The sequence below is a fragment of the Pempheris klunzingeri genome, chromosome 20 (genome assembly GCF_042242105.1).
Source record: "Pempheris klunzingeri isolate RE-2024b chromosome 20, fPemKlu1.hap1, whole genome shotgun sequence".
Taxonomy (NCBI): Eukaryota; Metazoa; Chordata; class Actinopteri; order Acropomatiformes; family Pempheridae; genus Pempheris; species Pempheris klunzingeri.
The window spans coordinates 7193357-7212858 of NC_092031.1; the positions used below are offsets into that span (position 1 = coordinate 7193357).

Genomic DNA, 19502 nt, shown 5'->3' on the forward strand with positions numbered 1-19502 from the left:
GATCTTACTTAGGAAGAATAACCTAGCCGTTTTTACATTTCCTTCTTTGTTTCATAGACCATCATTACACAATAGCTTACACATGGCAAGTTCTATGCTCATGCACGGCACACATCTCAATTCCCCAATTAATTAAATGAATTGCAGCCATGTAATATGCCTGGGGCCATTTTTAAATCTGCTTTGACAGATAAGTTGACAAAAGCACATTGATTCCCACAGTCACCCCTTCCAACAGCAAGAGAAGCTCCTAAATCTGCCTGACAATACAAAGCTGCAATTTTCAGATGGCGAACAACTGCGAGATTTGCTTTCTATATTTTCTCTAAATCATTCAAACCTAACCAAGGACATCTCATCTTTTTCCATCATTGTGTATCGTATGCTTATTCATAAGACAGCAGATTCCCATTGTGTTGTTGAGCATTCCGATCGTGTATACAGTCATCTCAGTGTCACTATCCTCATTTTCATTACCCTCAAACCTACACTGGCCAGTTCTGGCAGAGAAAATCTCTGTCATTGAGAAAATTATTCATGCTAAAATTGCCTTTTCTTTCTTGGTTGGTGGTTAAAAAGGGCAATTTCATACAGTCAAAAGACGGAGCAGCAACAGTTTGTATAGCTGCAATGTTATCAAGTTCAAATGAAGCATATGGGAAGGATTTAAGCTCCTTGGATATGCTTGTAGCAAGACTGGAAGATTTGTAACATGTAGGGGACAACAGGAAAGCCAATTAAGTATCAATATTTTACTCTCTTGGCAATGATAGTTTCCCAGTTTATTTTTTGGCAAAACTGCTAAACATATGGCGGCTTCCTTCGAATCTTCTGCAGAATCAGATACGGTTTAACAGACACAGAGACTGATAAAAACGACCTTCTTGTTTTATTCCAATACAAAAATAAGTTCTATGAGAAAAGTGCATAGAGTGCTCCTAAAAATGTATGAGCCAGGAACATTCCTTCATCTCCCTGAGTGTGCTCAGGGGTCTGTCTGAGGAACATTTTGAATGATAGAACATGACAGCTCATACCCGAGTGTCTCAGAATGTGGTGTGTTAGGATACATATTTCAAACCAACTTTCACACACCCTCAACTGCTCTTTAAGCTGAGCGCTCACAGGAAACTCAATACAGGGATTAAGTAAAGTTTGGGATTGATAGGAAGAGAAGGAAGGAGGAGAAGTACGCCAACTGGGTGTAAACTGAGGGAAACAATTGTAGAGGAAATCGGTCTTTGAAATACTGACAATACCTTTTAATGTCTAAAAGCTAAAAGAACAGAGCAAACAAATACAACAGAAGCTTGCAGTCATGCTTCAAAGCATCTTGACAAGATGTTGTGACTTTCAAGGTTGAAATGATGACTTAAGATAAAAATTCTATGCCCGTCTTTCCAATGTTTGTTTTGCTAGTTACAAAAGAATTTCAGAAACAGACTCTACCCACCAATGGAGACAATCAAAAACCACTGGGTTTTTACACAGAACTACATGAAAACACTGACACCAACTGCTTAGTTGTGTCTAAAGATCTAAACAAATGACACAATCTAGAGCATTTTACAATTAGCAAGTACCCTAGTGTCTAACCACCTTAACAACTAATAAATCATAAGAAGCTTTATTAAGCACTCTTGCATAAAATCAATTCTTAAGGGGGGTGGGTACAAAACGCCTTTATCAGAGTATTGATTTTCTCACATAATCGAGTATTCCCGGAGGACACTGGCATACTGCAACAAACAGCATTGTTGGGTGTGAAACAAAACCTCTCCGAACTATATTCATCTTAATAACTAACCGATACATAAATACTTCCCTATGTACTCACACAGAAATCTTTCAGCATAATTAAGAAAAATATCAAGAGGGCGTTCAAAATAAGAGCCCTTATACTGTAGCAGGACAATTTAAGGGCCGTAATCCTCTAATGTCTCTATTGGGGCAAAATACTTTAGATCTGTTTGGCTGTATTCATTCTATAACACTTACTAAGCTTCTAAATGCTGCTGGAAGATAATTAGGGGAAACTGGGTTGCAAAAGAGGCTACTATTTGCTGGTCGGAGTATTCAATACCAGCTTGTACACTATGTTGTATCCACTGTAGCAGGAGGAACGCCATGATTCAAAAGGACAAAACAATAAACGGGTGAATTAAGTGCAGATTCCAACTGACAAAGGCAACCTGGCATACACTTGGCCCTGGTTATTTCAGGTAAGGTCAAGTCGCCTCAAAAAGAATGAAAAGGAGATAAAAAAAAAAAAGAACTCCAAGCTGTCCTCAAATAGCAAGTTAGATTAGGCCAGTGCAGCTTGCCCTGTCTGTAATGGAGTTTCTGCCCTGCCGTATGAAAGGGTTTAGTACGGACACATGGAGATCGCAGAGTGGCAAAAGACTCTTGTGAAATGTCTTCATAATAGAAAAGGGTATAATCAGGAGATCACTATTCTTGAAGCTGGACTTTCACAATATGTTATTCCGTAAGGACTTTTGGGCCACTTGATGTGTTGCTTGGTGATTAAAAACGGCTCCAATTTGCCCTAGACGTGAAAACAACACCTTCAGTAGCACGCCAGATGACAGCCTAAAAACAGCTGTAAATGGGAATGTATTAAAAGCAAACATTCTTTCATTATAGCAATGTTCATTTTTCTTCTTAGATATAGGAAGGGGAAAAAAGCTCTAACTTTACATTAAACCCTATTTGTCAAAGCATCACAGAGAAATTCCTCCATTAATTTCTTTTACTGTTTTAGTAAAAACTGAGATACGGACAGAACTAAACACCCTTCACAGACAGAGAGCAAAAGAGATCTGATATGCACACAATAGCACCTCAGACACTGAATAAGGCCAGTGAAGAGATATCAAACGCCTGTTAAACACATACTAAATTTGTGATAAGCTGTTATCAGATTGTCACTGGCAGCCAGCCAGGACATTTAGAGGGGAAATAGAGATCAGTTCAGGTTTAGCGGCCAAGTATGCTTGTTGGTGCTATGAATACACTTGGGAATGCTTATTAGGTTTCATCAAGTCTTCATATTAATGATGATCAATGAACAACAAATGGTGATCATTTTAGAAATTAGGCTGGATTCCACTTTGTGGTGCTACCACTTGTAAGAACATTTGGAGGAAAGCTCCGACTACCTTAACAAGTATAGACCTGAATGTTTTGGGATTATAAGCCATGACTCGGCAGCGACCAAAAGCAATTTACAAGGTGACCATATCACTTCCTTTCACATTGTAGTGGGTGCGCGGGTTTGTCGTGCAGGCAGTGAGGGGACAACTTGTGATGCAGACCACGCTCACAGCGTGGAGAAAAGAGTGTTCAGCTGAAGTTTATGTGATAGAATTAAAGGCAGTGTTTGCAGCGTGATCGGCCTTTTGACTTGACAGAGAAGATTGGGTTGTTGCTTGTGGTCATTCGTCTGGTCCCAACTGTTTTTATAGCTATGTCCTGCAATGTCCGATTTTGGGGGAATTTTAAGGATTGACCAACAGACCAGCAGCCAGAGTGACTGATACATTACAAGCTAAAAACAGGCAGATATTAGATTCATAGAAAGGAGAAAGGCTAGAGGAGCTGGGAGAGATAAACCATGAATGAGAGCGGCTCGGCTAGGAGGGAGAGGTTGAGAGAGAGGTTGCTTTTAATTCACAGCTCTCTAGCCCTCCTTTTTTCAAGAGACCCACTTTCCCACACCGAAGGGCGTCTGTCCAGCAGATGATTCTATAACCTGCACATGGAGCAGATGCTATGATTCACAGTTTGTTTTCTATGAGTAAGTAAGTGAAAACCAGACCAGGTGGGATGCTGCACAAGTGAGTTCCGCCAAAACAACCAAAACCTGTGGGAGCGAGGTGTGTGAAACACATATGTATTGATGGCTGAAGCTGAGAACTAAGCAAGCACCGGTAAACCTATTGATCATCTGCTTTGACAAGTGGCTCACCCACGCTGTGCTATCAGCCATGAGCTGTAAGAGTTGCAGGAGATGTATGTTTGAAGCGAGTACTCACGCGTAGGAAGGAGGGGAACCCCATGCCGTAATAGCCTACAGCAAAGTAGTCTGGTTTGGGCCGGATGACCTTCACTATGTTCTCATAGAACTGGGCTTGCTTCCGCTGTTAGGAGATACAAGGGTGTGCTTCAGCGTAATGGAAAACATTTACAGTTCTGCTTTTCTTTGGTCATTATTGGTGATTTTGTTTTCAAATTTTTCAAGCGCATTTTTGTTTCACTCTGATCTTGTGACATCTCATTTATGTTGTTGCCACCTAACTCGAAAAAAGCGACTTTAATCGCAATGAGGCTTTCTCCTGGTTAAATAAAAAAAAGTAATCACATCACAAAAACTCAAGTCATTTGCATTTCCATATAATGAAATGACTCCATTTATGGCATTAAAGAAAATAAATAAATAAATTACTCACCAAGGACGCGCTAAGCTGCTCAAAGTCAAACATTTCATTCTCGTACTGTTCAGCCAGTTCCTTTCCCAAAATGATTGCCTCCTCCCACATCTATTGGGAACATAAACAGAGACAGTTTGTAAATTAATCATCAAGATTCAAGCTGAGATAAAAGATTCTTTTTTCAGCCAGATGAATAAAACGGATCATCTTTCCAAAGCAATGGTATCGAATATAGGCCTTTTTGAAAATAACTAAATGTGAACTCTTCTTAGTAAGTCAATATTCCTTAATGTCTTTCTATTTGGTCTAAAACACTAAAATTCAGATACTATCCCTTTGGATAAAGCAAATGTATCATAGTGATGCATTTCTCCCTGAGACCAATCCAGTGGAGTGGTGTCACAGATAGAAGGGGGCCACTCGAACATGTTGAAAGGCTTCTAAGTGGCTTCCTGACAGACTAGATTGGGCTGAACTGATCTGGGCCAGGCTGGAGTCCAGACTGCTACTCAGATCAGCCTGCCATCAGTGAAAGCGGTGGTGGCAACACCATCTGGGACTGCTTTCTGGATGACTCAGATGACACTCTTAGGAACTGTCCTCAGTTGATACCGCCCTCTCTGGAGTATTGGTGTACTCTTACAGCCACTGTAACACTTCCTGATCACTCTGGTGTGTTTGTGTGTGTATGTTTAGCCAAGGCTCTTTCAGTTTGTTGTCTCCTTGGCCAAATCCTGCTGAGTGACAGTTGGCTAGAGAACCAAGAGTGGCGGCTTCACCCCAACACATGCAAAGCCTTGGGACATCATCTCTGAGAAGCCCTGGCTGCGGTCTTGCAGACCGACTCCAGGCTTAGTTTACAGGCTGAAAAAGCATTTCTCTCCTCTGGAATAAAATATGAAGAACGTAGAAGAATGGCACATTAACCAGGTCTTATGCAACTAGAACATTTTCTCAATCTGAGGCATGTGTAAGAGGTGCCTGCTCTTCACGTCATAACAGGTTGGCATCATACAGAGATGGCATTTGAGTATATCATTGAAGTGTTATGAGGGAAAAGGAGAAAGAAGAACAGTGGGAGAGAAGAGCAGGAGAGACGGTTTTGTGAAAAGTAGGGGACAACACAAAAGAGATGCATTAATGCTTGTGTGGTCTGTAACGCGCCTTCGTCCATAGGAGCATCAGCTAAATAAAAAAAAGAGGATTATTTTCAATCCCTGTTCTGTAGAAAAGGAATATAAAACTTCCATTCAGTGGCTCTTCCTAAAAACCTGCCTTCTCATGCCAGAGGAGGTATTTAACAGAAATGACAGCCTCTAAAAATAGCATCCTCAGAGTCCAGGATTTATCACGATTATGACCACTCTCCTGTGTGTGCGCGCGCCACAATGTGTGTGTCTCTTACCTTGCCCTTGTCGAAGTAATTGATAATCTGCTGGTAGAGCTGATCTTTAAGCTGTCCTTGAGTGCAGGCCTGGTAGCCGTCTCTCTGTGTCAGGTGGGCTGCACATGGCTCGTCTGACCACTACAGAGGACAAGTTAGCATTGGGGTCAACACTGTGCAATACAATACAGAGCAGGATGGGAACAGGTGACAAGAAATCAATCACTGAGTTATAGCCAATGCAAATGGGTGAAATTGATGTGTAATTCTTTTTAAAGCTGCCCTGCACTCTGGCAGGGCAAGATGGAAACTTGAGACATGGGCAATGAAACAGGCGTCAATACATATTGAATGGCTCAGAGCGAGCATCAGTGCAACACTCCCCCCACAAGCCAAACTAGTGCACCAGTAGGATGGCCCACTGGAAGCCAGTCCAGTGAGGTGGAGCTAAGGGAGCAGAGATGCATAACATATGCTGGTGTTAACAAACATCAGATACAATTGAGTCATGTTGCAGTGTAATCTTATTCATTAGAAATTCTGCTTTTATTTCTATACAATGGCAGACAAGGAAGAGTGATGCAAAAAAAAAAGACTGCAGGGGTATCTTTTTGTGCTGACTGTGTACTCTATCATGCCTTTTCTTCAGCCAACATTGAGAATAATGAGGTTTTTGACAGACTAGGGGAGCTTGGCTAACGGAGAGATGGGCAATCTGATTGGCCTCTGTGCTGAGGAAGTATAATCCTATGTGTCGTGCCAGGACTGATTCATTAGCAGCCAGCTGTAATTGGGATTCTGTGGTGTTGTGAGTGACCTGAAGAGTTGAGATCTGTGTGAAAATCTGACCAAGTTTTGTGTGAGGGCTACATTTGAATAGCAAAGCCAAGGAATTTGCATCCCCTGCGCTGCAGATGGGTGAAAAAGTAATTGCTCTGCACATTGTTGCTGTGGCATGAAGAGGGATGCCTGGAGGCTTTGGATCAGGTTATTGATTCCTTTACAGCTGGACTGCAGCATTTACATGGTAAAAAGAATCTCTGCTTATTCATGGATGGCCGGTGACCCTGCATCGACAGAACTAAAGTGCTGATACATCTTCGACAATACATAAAGTGCTGTATAGTCATCAACCATTATTATACTGCTCCAGGTACTCTACAAGAGGATTAATTATTACAACAGGGGCCAGTTTTACTCTGTAACTGCTAGTGGATATGGAATAATGTATCCATCATTCATCCTCATTCAAGCCTGTGTGCGCATACAAAAGAAGGACAGTGACTTCAAAGACAGTCTATGGCAGAAGAAATTATTTATCCAGACTCTGCTGGGGCAACATTAACCAATTTTCACAATATAATAATACAAAACAATAATAATGGTAAATCCCTCTTGGAAGGTGTGCTATGATCAGGATTGCCCCAGCTGCTGGGAGATGAGCTGAATTAAAATAATCATAACAAAAACAACTCCTGCAAATGCTACTGTGACTGTTCAGCGAGGAAAATGTGATTCAGTCACAGCCTGCTCTCCCCTGTTGGGACCTGTACAAAGGCTGAAGCAGCCAGCTATTTATGCAAATACAGATGAGTTGTTGGGTGCAACCATTTTGGATGAAAGGCAGACAGGAACAACCCCAAATTCAGGGTATACCAAACCCCGATTGGAAATAGACACTGGAGCTCTTGGTGTGAGGACTGGATGCGGCGTATTTTTGGGATTTGAGATAAAAACCCTCAAGGCCTAGAGTAGATCCACAAGAACAAAAATGATCTTAAAATAAAACATTTCTTGATAGCTGATAAATATTTCTATATATATTAAACGGAGATATAATTGCACTAAAAGTGTCGTAGAAACTGTGGAGGATTGGTACTTTCCCACTGACAAAAAGGACGGTAAAAGTACACTGGTATCTTTAAGCACCTCAGTTTTCTGTAACTATGTCTTCGCTTCTTTTCAGGAAATCAAAGGGAAAGATCAGATACTAGCCATGATTTGCATCGACTATGCAAGGTGAACAAGATGCTGCTCAGCAAGTCTGCCCTCTTAGCAACCATCTCATGCCATGGTGGGATTAAAGGGCTGCAGCTCTATCTCTCTAAGTCCTGTACACATTCAAATTCACAGATACACACTTGTTTAATGCCTGAGGTTAAATGTCATCTCCCTGACAATAGCTTAACGGTGTACTTGGGTTCTGCGACTTATGCTGTTTGAAGTTTGAAGAGCGCATTTCTGCGTTTACTTGTTGCAGGTATTGTGTCTGTGTACCTTGAGCAGTTTGGCGTGTAACAGCAGAGTGTAGGCAGCCTCAGTGTAGTTATCGCACTCTTTGTGGAGGTCACACAGCTTGTACAGGTACCTGGCAGGAAATAGCAATGATTTATGGGTTATGTCAGGTTGGTCCTCTCACACTTAAATAACAGACACAAAGTTAACTCAGCTAGACTGATACATCTTGACAGCCTCTTTTATCTCAAATAAAATTTGACAGACAGATGGAAAATTAAGACTGGCGAAGACTGTGGAAATGGAAACGCATTTTAACAAAATTTAATATTTCACTCTGGAACCCTGGGGACCTACAGCTGGCAGGCCAAGTGCCAAAATGTACAGCATTTAGTCTCTGGCAGGTAGCCCAACTGAATGTCACAGCACCAAGTCTCCTAATGTACTGTATGCATACCTTAGAGTAGTCTGTAAAATGCCTCGAAAGAATTCAATTTAAACTTGCCCAACAGGCACATGGCTGGATATGACGTTGTCTTACCTGATGTACATCTCCTCTCTGTCTATTTCCTTGTAAAAGTTCTACAGGAAGGAGGGAGACAGACCATTAAAATGGGCTTAAAATGGTTCATACATTTCTGGTGACAACAATGCCATAACAGTGTATACAACGCATCACTGTGTCATGCTTACATTGCATAACTCTACAAATAACTGGACCGTAGATTATTCTTTAAAAATTTGACAGTGTGACAAATTCATTTTCTAAAATATGTCTAAATAACAAGTTCCTGGCTTTCAGCAGGTAGACGTGAAGCATCTGCTAAAGAAAAGAAAGTTGGCTGACATCAGAAACAAGGCAGCCATACTGCTCTGCTGGCTCAAACTGAAAACTTGCACAGAGAGAACATGACTCAGATAAATGCTGAATATAGGCTGTAGGCCTGCAGTTCACTGCCAGTGGTCACGTGAGACAAAACTGACATTTCTGGTGCTTCCTGATGAAATGTCACATCACAGAGGAGAGGTGTTTCAGGTGAGCTGCTCTGTGATAACATCTTAATGCGATGTGACATGTGGAGGCGGTTGTTATTCTTTTCTGTGGGTGGTTGCATGTCATTATGGCCACTTTATTGACAACATGAATAATACCTAGGAAGTGATTCTATTGACTGAACTATTGCTACAGTGATTTATACATCCCCCTACACGATACTCATGCTGGGGATTCCAAACGACTGTGTGTCATCATTACTAGGGTTGTGTGTACTTGGGATCTGAGAAAAGAAAACCATCTTACGAGCACGTTGACGGTGCAGCTCATGCGGTTTTCTTTGTTCTCATCGTGCATGATGGTCCTGTAGTCCAGCAACCTCTCCAGCAGACGAACCACCAGAGTGACAAAGTTCTCGCCCGTCTTGGCCAAGTACTTGTGCTTCCTGCAGTGCTCCAGTAAACTGGTGTGTGTGTGTGTGTGTGTGTTTTTTGTGTGTGTTCGGAGTGAAGGTGTGCAGTGGTGTGTGTGTGTACACGTGGTTGTGAATGTGGAGGAAGAAAATGCAGGGGACAGAGAGGAAAACAAATGTCAAGGATGTATAAGAGGTTCTTTCACAGTTTAAAAATGTCAAACTTTTGCCACTAAGGATTTGGGAAACATCTTCCTTTGCCCATTAAAGCAAAGTTAGCATCCAACTGTGCTGAAAGCAAATATCGCAGTGGCAAGCCGTGATGGGAAGATGTGTGATCATCAGCACACTGTGATTATTTTGAGGAGTGCTATGTTGCAATTAACATTATCTAACTTGTGAGAGGCACAGGCGTAATCCTGCCCATTAATCAGCACTTACATTTTCTGAAAGAGAACTTTGTACTGCTCGTCTCCACGGCCCCCCTCCACCTCGTGATCCAGCTTGGTGATGATCTCGTTCTCAAACTGCAATTAGACAGAGCAGGCGTAAATAATCAGTGTAGCTAATTTTTCAATTCATTAACGCCATCTCCCTGTCTCACACTTGCGCTCTCACTGCATCAAGGCTTGGCTGAGGGGATCTTTGCTTTGACTTTAATCGTCGCTCTTTTGCAGCCCAGCTGGCTGGGAGCGGGTATTTTCTGTTTATTAGTAAAGCTCGTCTTTTTCTGCATAAATTTGGTTAGAACGCAAAACAAGGCTGAATCATGAGACACATCCCTTTTACTTTTGCTCTGTTGTTGTAGCTGTAGCTTCTGACAGTGATGCATGGACCTTATTTCTCTGATGTGTGTATGTAGCAGCTGCATTAAAAAAAAACAAACTGTTTTATTGTGCTTAAACAAACCAATTTTCTCTGACGTCTTGATTTGCTCGTGTGTTGGCTACGCACAAATATAGAACAGGAGAGGAGAGAGCAGCCAAGTAAGAAAAGATATAAATGCTGCTCGCTGTTAAGCCAAGGTTTTACAACAGACTGAGAAAGGAAGAAAACCAGTAAAGGGAATATTACTGGCCTATAGCGTAAAAAGGGGTCAGGCCAAAGTGAAATTGATCACATTTCACTAAAGGGAAAGAATAAGAAAGTGGCATTCACCTCCAGTGAGCCAGATCCTAAGGGACACATTGACTTAATTAGCAGTGCTCCCTTCCCTTGAGAGAGGGATGTTGGTTAATCACTGTCTTCATAGGGCTACAAGGGCCTGCAGAGACATTTGGGAGCCCTTGTGCTCCTTTACAATGAGCATCACATACTTTGGGAGCCCATATAAACATCACAAAGCTGAAAACTGCCATAGACATGTTATGACAGAACAGCTGTAGCCAAACGGATTTCCTCATGCAGAAAGGCTTAATTTTGCACTGTAACAGGGCAGAACATTAAGTTCCACTTACCGTGGCTGTTGATAATCGCAGCACAACAAAATGAGATTTGCAGAATTACAAGTAAGCTTGTGGCTACGAAATGTTTTCTCAGATGGACTACCCCTCTTCACTGTACACTCCTCCTCAGATTGCCACACCAACACCCACTTCTTCTCATGAAGCCCTTTTGTTACAATCCTTTTTGCTTTGTCAAGTGGCAGAAGACGCACCCGCTGGAAGCTGCACGTGAAGTGGAACTCGCACTGCATCATGTCGAAGAAGATGGCGATGGTGGCCTTTCGCAACTCGATCTCAGGAACTAGTGTCATCTCCAGGATAGGACCCACCATCTCTGGAATGAATTTTATCTTGTGGGGCCCTTAGAAAAGAATAAAGGACATATAAATATACAGTATACTAAAAATCTAGCTATTGCAAACAAAATAGAAATCTGGCTCCCCATGTTTGTTAAGTCACGTCTGATCAGAATTTTCCATGACACTCATGTGGTAAATAACTTCCAAACACCTCAGGTAAAAAATAGCAAGGGACTTAAAAACCCAGTAGTGAATGAGTCAATCTAATCTGGTGATCAGATGGTGTGGCTTACAATGAGAGGACTTTAAGGGAGGCACAAGTGCCCAAATATAAAACTCCAATCCCTGTACTACAATCTTATTCCACTGAGGCTTCTCTACTGAGCCTCTCTCATCACACAACATAAAGCTAATTAACACATGACTGTCTATATTTAGATGCTGTTCTTTACTGGGTTGACTTGTAATGAGTGTTAGGGTACTTAGTTGGCAGATAATCAAAAACACAAATTGAGAAAACAACACTTTAACATGTGTAAATTGCTGGCGTTTTACTGCAGTGTTTACATGATTGATCTCTATCACAGAATTCATGAGTGAAAGTGAACAATATTGACAAAAATGAGTTGGTAAATTACCTAGATTGTACCACATATCCCTGATTTCAAAGCCAATTTGTCTTCTCATGTCCTGGTACCTGAAACACAAACAGGATAAAATGTTACACAAGCTGTTGTCAAATCATGGCGTAGAAGATAAAATGACTTAGGGCCCAGCTGATTTAGATAAAGGCTCTTACATAAAGTCACTGACAGCAACACAAACCATTTAACTACCTAAAGCAATGCAACCTATTGTATATGAGAGGCTGTGACATTTTTCAGCTGCCAGAACCAAAGCCAATCTCTTCCCACAAACACACACCAACATATAATGAGACTGTTTAAACAGAGTCACAATGCTCTGACCATGGTAACTTAGTTTGTTTTTTCTTTTTGTATGGGCTTTGGAATACAACTGCACACTAGTTATTTCAGCTTATTTCCACTCACAAGTTTGCAACATATTCACATAGCAGTTAGCCGGATGGGCTGTCAGCTATGGCTTATTTTCTGCCCTGTGTATGCATTTGAACGCACAGAAGACATGAGGCAAAGTGTTTGATCACACAGTCTTTGTTGGTGCCAGTGCTTTGACGTCAGCTTGGTTTGTCAAGGGCCCCTATATAAAACAAAGATTTGCAAAAGAAGCTGGAAGGATAATTCGCATGCTGACTTTTTGTCAAGTTCTGGCGAATGACGGCTTATAAGCTGATCAGCTCTGCCATGTCTAGGTCATGTGCCAATCTACGCGGAAGCGTGGAGCCCGTCTCCCTGTCTGCCACGCAGGCCTGGGTCACAGAGAGGACATATAGTGAAGTGGAAAGGGTGGAGAGCGAAAGACGGATAGTGAAAGATGGAGAGACTAACAGAAAAGGAAGCAGTGGGCAGAGAGGCAGAAAGTGAGACCATTTCTGTGAAACTGATCACATGAAACAAAAGTAATGGATTTAGTTTGAAAACTGATTGGCCATTTGATAAGAAGAGAGAGTAAGTTCAACCCTGAAATTGTTATAAGATCAAGAATATAGAGGACACATTGAGGATAACAGTCCTGAGAGAGACGTTTCTGACCATTTTTACCTTATTTCCAGTGGTCTGATATAGCACGCTTTAGCCGCACCATTGCATGCTGAGAGGTAGTCAGATGTATTTTCACTACTGGCTCACCATGGGGAATAACTGCACTGAAACGCAATATTGTGGTACTGTTTTGAAGCAATGCCAAACCGTCACAGTCTCTGCCCTCAACCTAGCCATGTTGTGAGGCTGACCAAGCAGCTGAATATGAAAAAGAAGTTGCACACAAAATCGATGGACAGATCTATCCTAAGTGCTGTGCTGTGTTACCCACTGCTCTACAACATGTTTAAGAATTAATTGAGATTAAAATGCGGAACAATGCTTGCTATGAAATTAAAGATCACCCAAGACTGTTGGGTAATTTAGAAAAATTGTTGTTTTTATTTGCTTGAAAACATCATACAACCTTGCACAAAACCAGCTAGCTAACTGGTTTCAGATTAAATGTGAACGGCCGCCTTTTATGCGATTCGAGAAACTGAGAGAGGAAAGCAGTGAGAGCATTGGGTATTGGTTTATTTATAAACCACTTTGAGGTGCATTTAAAGTTAGATGGGGCGTCAGAGTCATTAATAACTTTTTCCTTCCTCCACCTCCTCCAGCTGGTGGTGCTGCAGGCGACTGTAGGGGTTTCCCATGCCAAGAACCAGACCTGTCTGACATCGGACTATCACACTGAGTGACTGATGGAGCCGCAGTGACACCTCTGTCTCCTCCTCCTTGCACACTGATGGTATGACACCTTGGCATGACATTGCAGAGGAATAAAAAGATGAGACTTTGAGGTCTAAGCATGAAACCTCCCCTGACCTCTAATTAATATTCATTCAGAGCCTTCTTTTACACATTGTGACATTTCAGAGCACCTATCAGAGCCCTGATAGAATTCTGAAACCCTATTGATTGTTGTTGCCGATATTGTACAAAGATACACTAATGTATCTTGACAGAGAGGAGAAGAGCGTTAATAGAATCCTTAACAAAGAAGCTGTGTCAGTTCTTTGCAGCCTGGCCAGGTTAAGACACTTTACCATATTTAACTGTCAAAAGCAGGAGTGTTGCAAAGCCCAAGGATTGATCTTTAGGCAGAGTATTGGCAAGATAATAAAAAATAAATAGATGTCCGCCTCTATAAATTACTGTAAAGCTGAAGAGAAATGGTAATACGTTATGTATTGCATCTTCAACTGTTTTTGCCTCTGATCCGCACTATAGTGTGTAACGTGCATTTTAAAATGTATTCCTGTGCATGTCTGTGTGTATAATTGTACTTATAACATGTATGTGTACAACTGGAGGTATGTGGGTTTGTGTCTCTACATTTGGGCGTGCTGACGACTGCTCAAGAGGCATCATGTCCTCATCTGAGCTGAGACAGATGCAGGGTGCTGTTCTGTCACACTCCTGTAGGCAGCCTGACAGGCAGCTATGACTGTCGGCTGTCAGAACCTACCACACGTACCTGTCAGCTACGGAGCAAAGCTCTCGGAGAGGTTAACTAAGAATAACATGGCTACAGAGGGACAGCGGTGAGTACAGAGTGGATCTGGGGCTCTCAGCAGCTTGTGCTGTGTAATGCAACTGGGTCAGGGGACAAAGATCAGGACTGAGTGGAGGAAAGGGATGCAGAGGCATGAGATGATGGAAACATAAGAGATGAAGGAAGAACTACTGAGACAGTCGCACATACAGCAAGAAAGCAGAAAAAAAAAACAACAACCAAGTGATTGACAAGCAGTGGCCTGTAAGAACTGATGAGATGTGATCAAAGCCTGAAGAAGAGAAAGTGTGAGATATTCACAAAACCTGACAATATGACACTCCCTCTCCTCATCACTCATATGCGCATATCATGACAAGGACATTGCTGCATGCTCATTTATCCAGCCGGCTCTGTGCATCTGTGGCTGTATTTGCGTCATCTCTGACCAGTGCCCCTTATGGTATGTGTATGGCTGAAGGAAAATTCCAGATTATTTTAGATTTGAACCTATTTTTGTCAGTTATGATGCTATTATATTCATCAAAGTTGTTGCTGAGGTCTGGAAACATAGCAACATTGCTCACACGAAGAAATGCATTTATCCAGCTATTTGTGCCATGCAGTGCATGTCTGTACAGGTGTGTAATGAGGATCACACAGACCCTAGTAATGGACCACAACTTCACAAACAGCACGAAAAAGTGTGTGATGCAGGAGAAAAGCTGATGCCGAGCGCCAAAGAGTTGTGCTCCACACCTCTCTGATTTCACCCCTCTGTTCTCTGCTCCCGAGCAAGGCACAATAATTGGTATTGCAGGCAGCACTGACAGTTCATGCGCCAGCACACAGGGAAACGGAATGCAGAGAGGAAGAGGTAAAAGAGAGAGGGTGAGTGGTAGGTGGAAGGAGACAGACACACAGACAGAGAGGGAGTGTGGGCGGGTAGAGGTAGAAAGAGTGGGTGAAAGACAAATTGACAAACCCGGTATAATATCCCCTCCTCTTGCTCTGGAATCTCCCTGGTTATACTTGAATGACATACTCGGGAATGTCAGATAAACAGAGTGGAAATATCTCAGTAGAGATCAGCCCTTTTCTGTGTTTACGCCTATTCTTGTGTATGTGAATCAAAAAGCTGCTTTTGGCTGTTCGAGGAAGGCTGACAAGTCCAGAAAGGCAAGGTGGGGGTGGCTGGGAACGTTTTGTTTATTGTGTTTGACTGTTTGTGTGGGAGGTTATCAGGGACGATAATAAAGCACTGACCAATGTGGAGTCTCGCTGTCAAGCACAAGCCAGTGTGATGCACACTCGGGTGACAAAAGCTCCTCCAAATGAAGATGAGAGCTAATATGCTCCATGACTGCCTAGAAAACATTTACACATTCGACTGCATTTCCAGACTCCAATGCAGATGGCTTTTTGTAGATACAGACAGTGGATGACCAGGAAAACAAAACGGCTCTGTGAACTTATAACTGAAGGGGGAGTTAGGTCTTAAAGCAGATTTTCAGAAGCAATAAAAATCTACACTTTGTGGATTTAAAAAAAAAAACAGCCTTTAAAAACTCTGTGCAGCATGAAATCATAATGTCGCCCCTTTATCTGTTGAGGGAACAAGCAGAAAAACACATGTAGCCCATGCTGTAAGGAGAAACCAAAGACCTGTATCTTAATTCCCAACTTTGTGTGATACCTTGGATTTGAGTACAAGACATACTCTCCATAAACCCCGGAGTTACTGTGAGGCTGCTCTGCTTTGTTCACAAGGGTGAACAACTAGTACAGCCTCCACTGGAGCCCTGGGGTGTTGGGAATCCCTCTGAGCCTCTTCGTGATGAATTATATAAAACCTGCTCATGTCGGGGGGGGAGTTTATGCTGTGTTGGTGTGCTATGAGGACGTCCTGTGGATCGAGAGCGCGCTTGTACTCACTTGTGGAAGATCTTGGCTCTTTTGTCGCTCGAGAAGTTCTCCAGCTGCAATGACTCCTGGGTGAGGAAGGCTACAGCGAGGTGAAAGTAGTTGTTCCACAGCTGACCCACATGAGGACAGAGAGACAGGCAGAGAGTGGGGTGTTAAAAGAAGAAATGGAACATTTAATTCGCAGTCAAAAAAACAGCTTCACAGCAATATCATTCAGTATGGCATCACACTATGTGGCCTGGAGAGCTTTACACTTTCATTAAATCAAAAGGTTTAGAGATGGGTATATTTGTGTGTCGGGAAGCGGCCCCAGTGGAGGGAGAGGTTGGTGATTTAGGCCACTGGTCTCCTGGGAACACTCTCAATCAGACAATGGCAGCAGCTAAAAGGAGAAGCTACTGTAGCCTCGATTTTTCACTGCTGTGCAAACCGTCCATGCATGCATAGAAAATACGTCTCTTCATGATGAATTTTCAAAACATACGGAGTACACAATTTCTATTGAGAATACCCAAAAGCCAACAAACAACTTTACAGCTATTACAGTAAAAAAATGACTGTTTAAGGCTATTTCATTCTATGCAGATAAATTATTTTTACACCACTGAGCTGTATTTTAAAATAAGGAAAACCAAAGACTTAATTCATACACCATAAAGAGAGCTCCGAGTGCTAAATGTGACACTAAAACACTGTTCAAATAATCAATCCTTAAAGGCTTAAAAAGCTCAGAGCACTTTCGTTGTTGACAACATTAACATTATTCTATATATCAGGCATTTACAAAGCAAGCACAAAGTTGTTCAATTCTGGAGGAGGCAGGTTAGAATATTCCGAAATGCACATCAAATTGACTTCCATTACACAATAACTAATGTTCCCTCTCCACAGTTTTTATGTCTAATGCCTTCAGTGATGTTTTTTCATATTCAGGGCGTCCAACAATGCTGCACATTAAAAACAGCCTCAGCGGAGTGATGAAAACTGCAGTAAAGTGATGATAAAAGACTTCTTTTCCAAAAATTGCTGATAATAGAACGCAGAATCATAATCCAGTGTTGCCTTGAGTAAAAGAACACCTTCATCGTTGGGAGGATGGGACGGCTGGTGTCAAGGCTGTTCAGGTCTTACCTGTAGCTCAAAGTTGGTTTGATCCAGGAATTTCTTGTTCAACACGGCTGCATACTGACTAATGGCCCGCAGGAAAACTCTGGAAAGATAAGAGGAAAGTGTTTGGGATCTAGTCGTCTTACTGATGAAGTTTTTCTCACCTTAAAATAAAACAGTTGATAGTTTCTAATTACATGGGCTTAAATGTCACATTGAGACAACTGTGTGTGTTCCCCAGTGAAAACACTTTGCTTGTTAATCAAATGGCCACAAGATACTGTATACGTATTCACACCCCACACAAACACGAATGTACCAAATGTCACGTAACAACTGGCAGAGGGAATACTCGTGCCATGTTTGGACAAATATGCAGTTAGAGTATAAATAGATGTCTGTTGGATTTTATTGGATTGCATTGTAAAAAGCAATACAATGATTTCTTTTAAATACTTACTTACATTTAAACCACTTAATGGATCAAACCATTATGCTAAATCTTATTAAATGTATTTCTCAAGGAATAATTCAACAAAAATAATTACACTCTCTTAAAGAGAAGCTTTTTACCATTTTGTGTACTTCAGACTCGTCCAATATGAACTCATTAACTGGAAAACTGAACTGTAGTTTTGAAGCTGTAGCCAGACAAGAAGAGGAACATAAGTGGTTTTTACTTCCACAAAGAATAACTCTTTGACCTTGTGAAAAAAAAAACGTGCGCTTCCAACAGAGGTGAAACGCAGGTTGATCCTTTCTCTTTGGCAGACCGAGGTACAGAAGGGCTGGAGGCACTCCCGAAAAAAGATGCCATGAGCAGACCTTAATGAGAACACTGTCTGATGGGTTAATCCACTCTGATGTTGCAAAATTAAATGTTAATAACTTAAGTGGCATGAAGCTTTTAGAGGGGAATTATGATTGCTACTTACAGAGTCAGAGGCCCATCCGCTATTTAACTTCATTCCCTGGCGGAACCAGCCATACAACAATGTGTGTACTAATCTCTAAGCATTACCCACTCAAAAAAAAAGCCTTTATCATGAGTGTATGAAAAAAGTGCTGAGCACAGCATATTCAATAACCTGGTTTACTTCATTTAAGGAACACCCCAGGTTATTGACATTTCTCCATCTTAGTCCCTGTATCAGTTGGTTTGAGTATTTTCCACATAGCTACTAATCAATAAACAAAATGCAACAAATGATTGCCCAAGGCGGCATATGAAGATGCATCAGAATGCGCTATAAAAATGGCAAGGTGAAACAAGGACAATTGTTATGCCACTTAAGTGGATTGCATCAGGGTTTCATGAGCAGGCAATAAAGCGGCATGAAGATGTAACGCTCGTGTAACTGACGCTGGCAGGTGAGCAGACATTATGCTGCACGGGGATCTCGGTGAGAGCCTTCTGCCTTTGCGCGAGGGTATAAGCTAAAAACCTCATTTTGCCCACTGTGGGAAAAAGCTATTCCTCAATAATCATCATAAGTCTCTTACTGTATGTTGCAGCTGCGTGGCAATGAGGGTCCCTGTCACCTGAGCTTACTGGAAGGTCGAAATTTCATTGTCGTAGAGACGGGGCCGGGGGTTTCCCTCACCGCACCGTCTAAGTGACCTTGAACACCAGTAACCATCACTGTTGAGACGGCAGCGCTATGGGATCTGCAGTATTTTAAAGCTATACAATATTCATGTACCACATTTATCTCCATTGCTGACTAAATGCTATCTGGGCCCGATGTGTGATACATATTAAGAGTCACCTTACTCATTAGCTGGAAAGGTTAACTGTCATTTAACACCTTTGGATAAGCCATTAGAAGTCCATTTCTCTGGCTCTCTGGCCACAGAGAGTGGGAGACCCCCCTCCCATCTCCTAAGCGCTCAGACAGCCTATTACCACCATCCTGTCTGCACGAGCACCGGCTCCCCCTCTGCACACCTCACTCAATTTTCTGCAGCTGTGAACATGTCAATATAGTTGATACGCTTAACACTGGACTAATGCTAAAATGTGTTTCCATCTACTGCACCTGTGGGCTAAGAAATATTACTGCTCAATATGTAGGAGTCATTATTTTCAGTTTTTGATTGAAAAA

At 41.9% G+C, this 19502-nt stretch overlaps 1 protein-coding gene across 2 annotated transcripts in view; it reads right to left on the reverse strand.

Annotated features, from left to right (window-relative positions):
- Positions 1-19502, reverse strand: part of dock1 (dedicator of cytokinesis 1) — a 172129-nt gene that overhangs the window by 24742 nt on the left and 127885 nt on the right. For both annotated transcript variants that reach the window (XM_070851297.1, XM_070851296.1), the window contains exons 30-40: positions 17422-17500; positions 16300-16400; positions 11841-11899; positions 11116-11264; positions 9900-9985; positions 9353-9509; positions 8594-8634; positions 8095-8185; positions 5839-5958; positions 4452-4541; positions 4038-4142 (exon numbers count right to left, since the gene is read on the reverse strand). In XM_070851297.1, the coding sequence (XP_070707398.1) occupies positions 4038-4142; positions 4452-4541; positions 5839-5958; positions 8095-8185; positions 8594-8634; positions 9353-9509; positions 9900-9985; positions 11116-11264; positions 11841-11899; positions 16300-16400; positions 17422-17500 (1078 nt within the window). The remainder of the gene's footprint in view (positions 1-4037; positions 4143-4451; positions 4542-5838; positions 5959-8094; positions 8186-8593; positions 8635-9352; positions 9510-9899; positions 9986-11115; positions 11265-11840; positions 11900-16299; positions 16401-17421; positions 17501-19502) is intronic.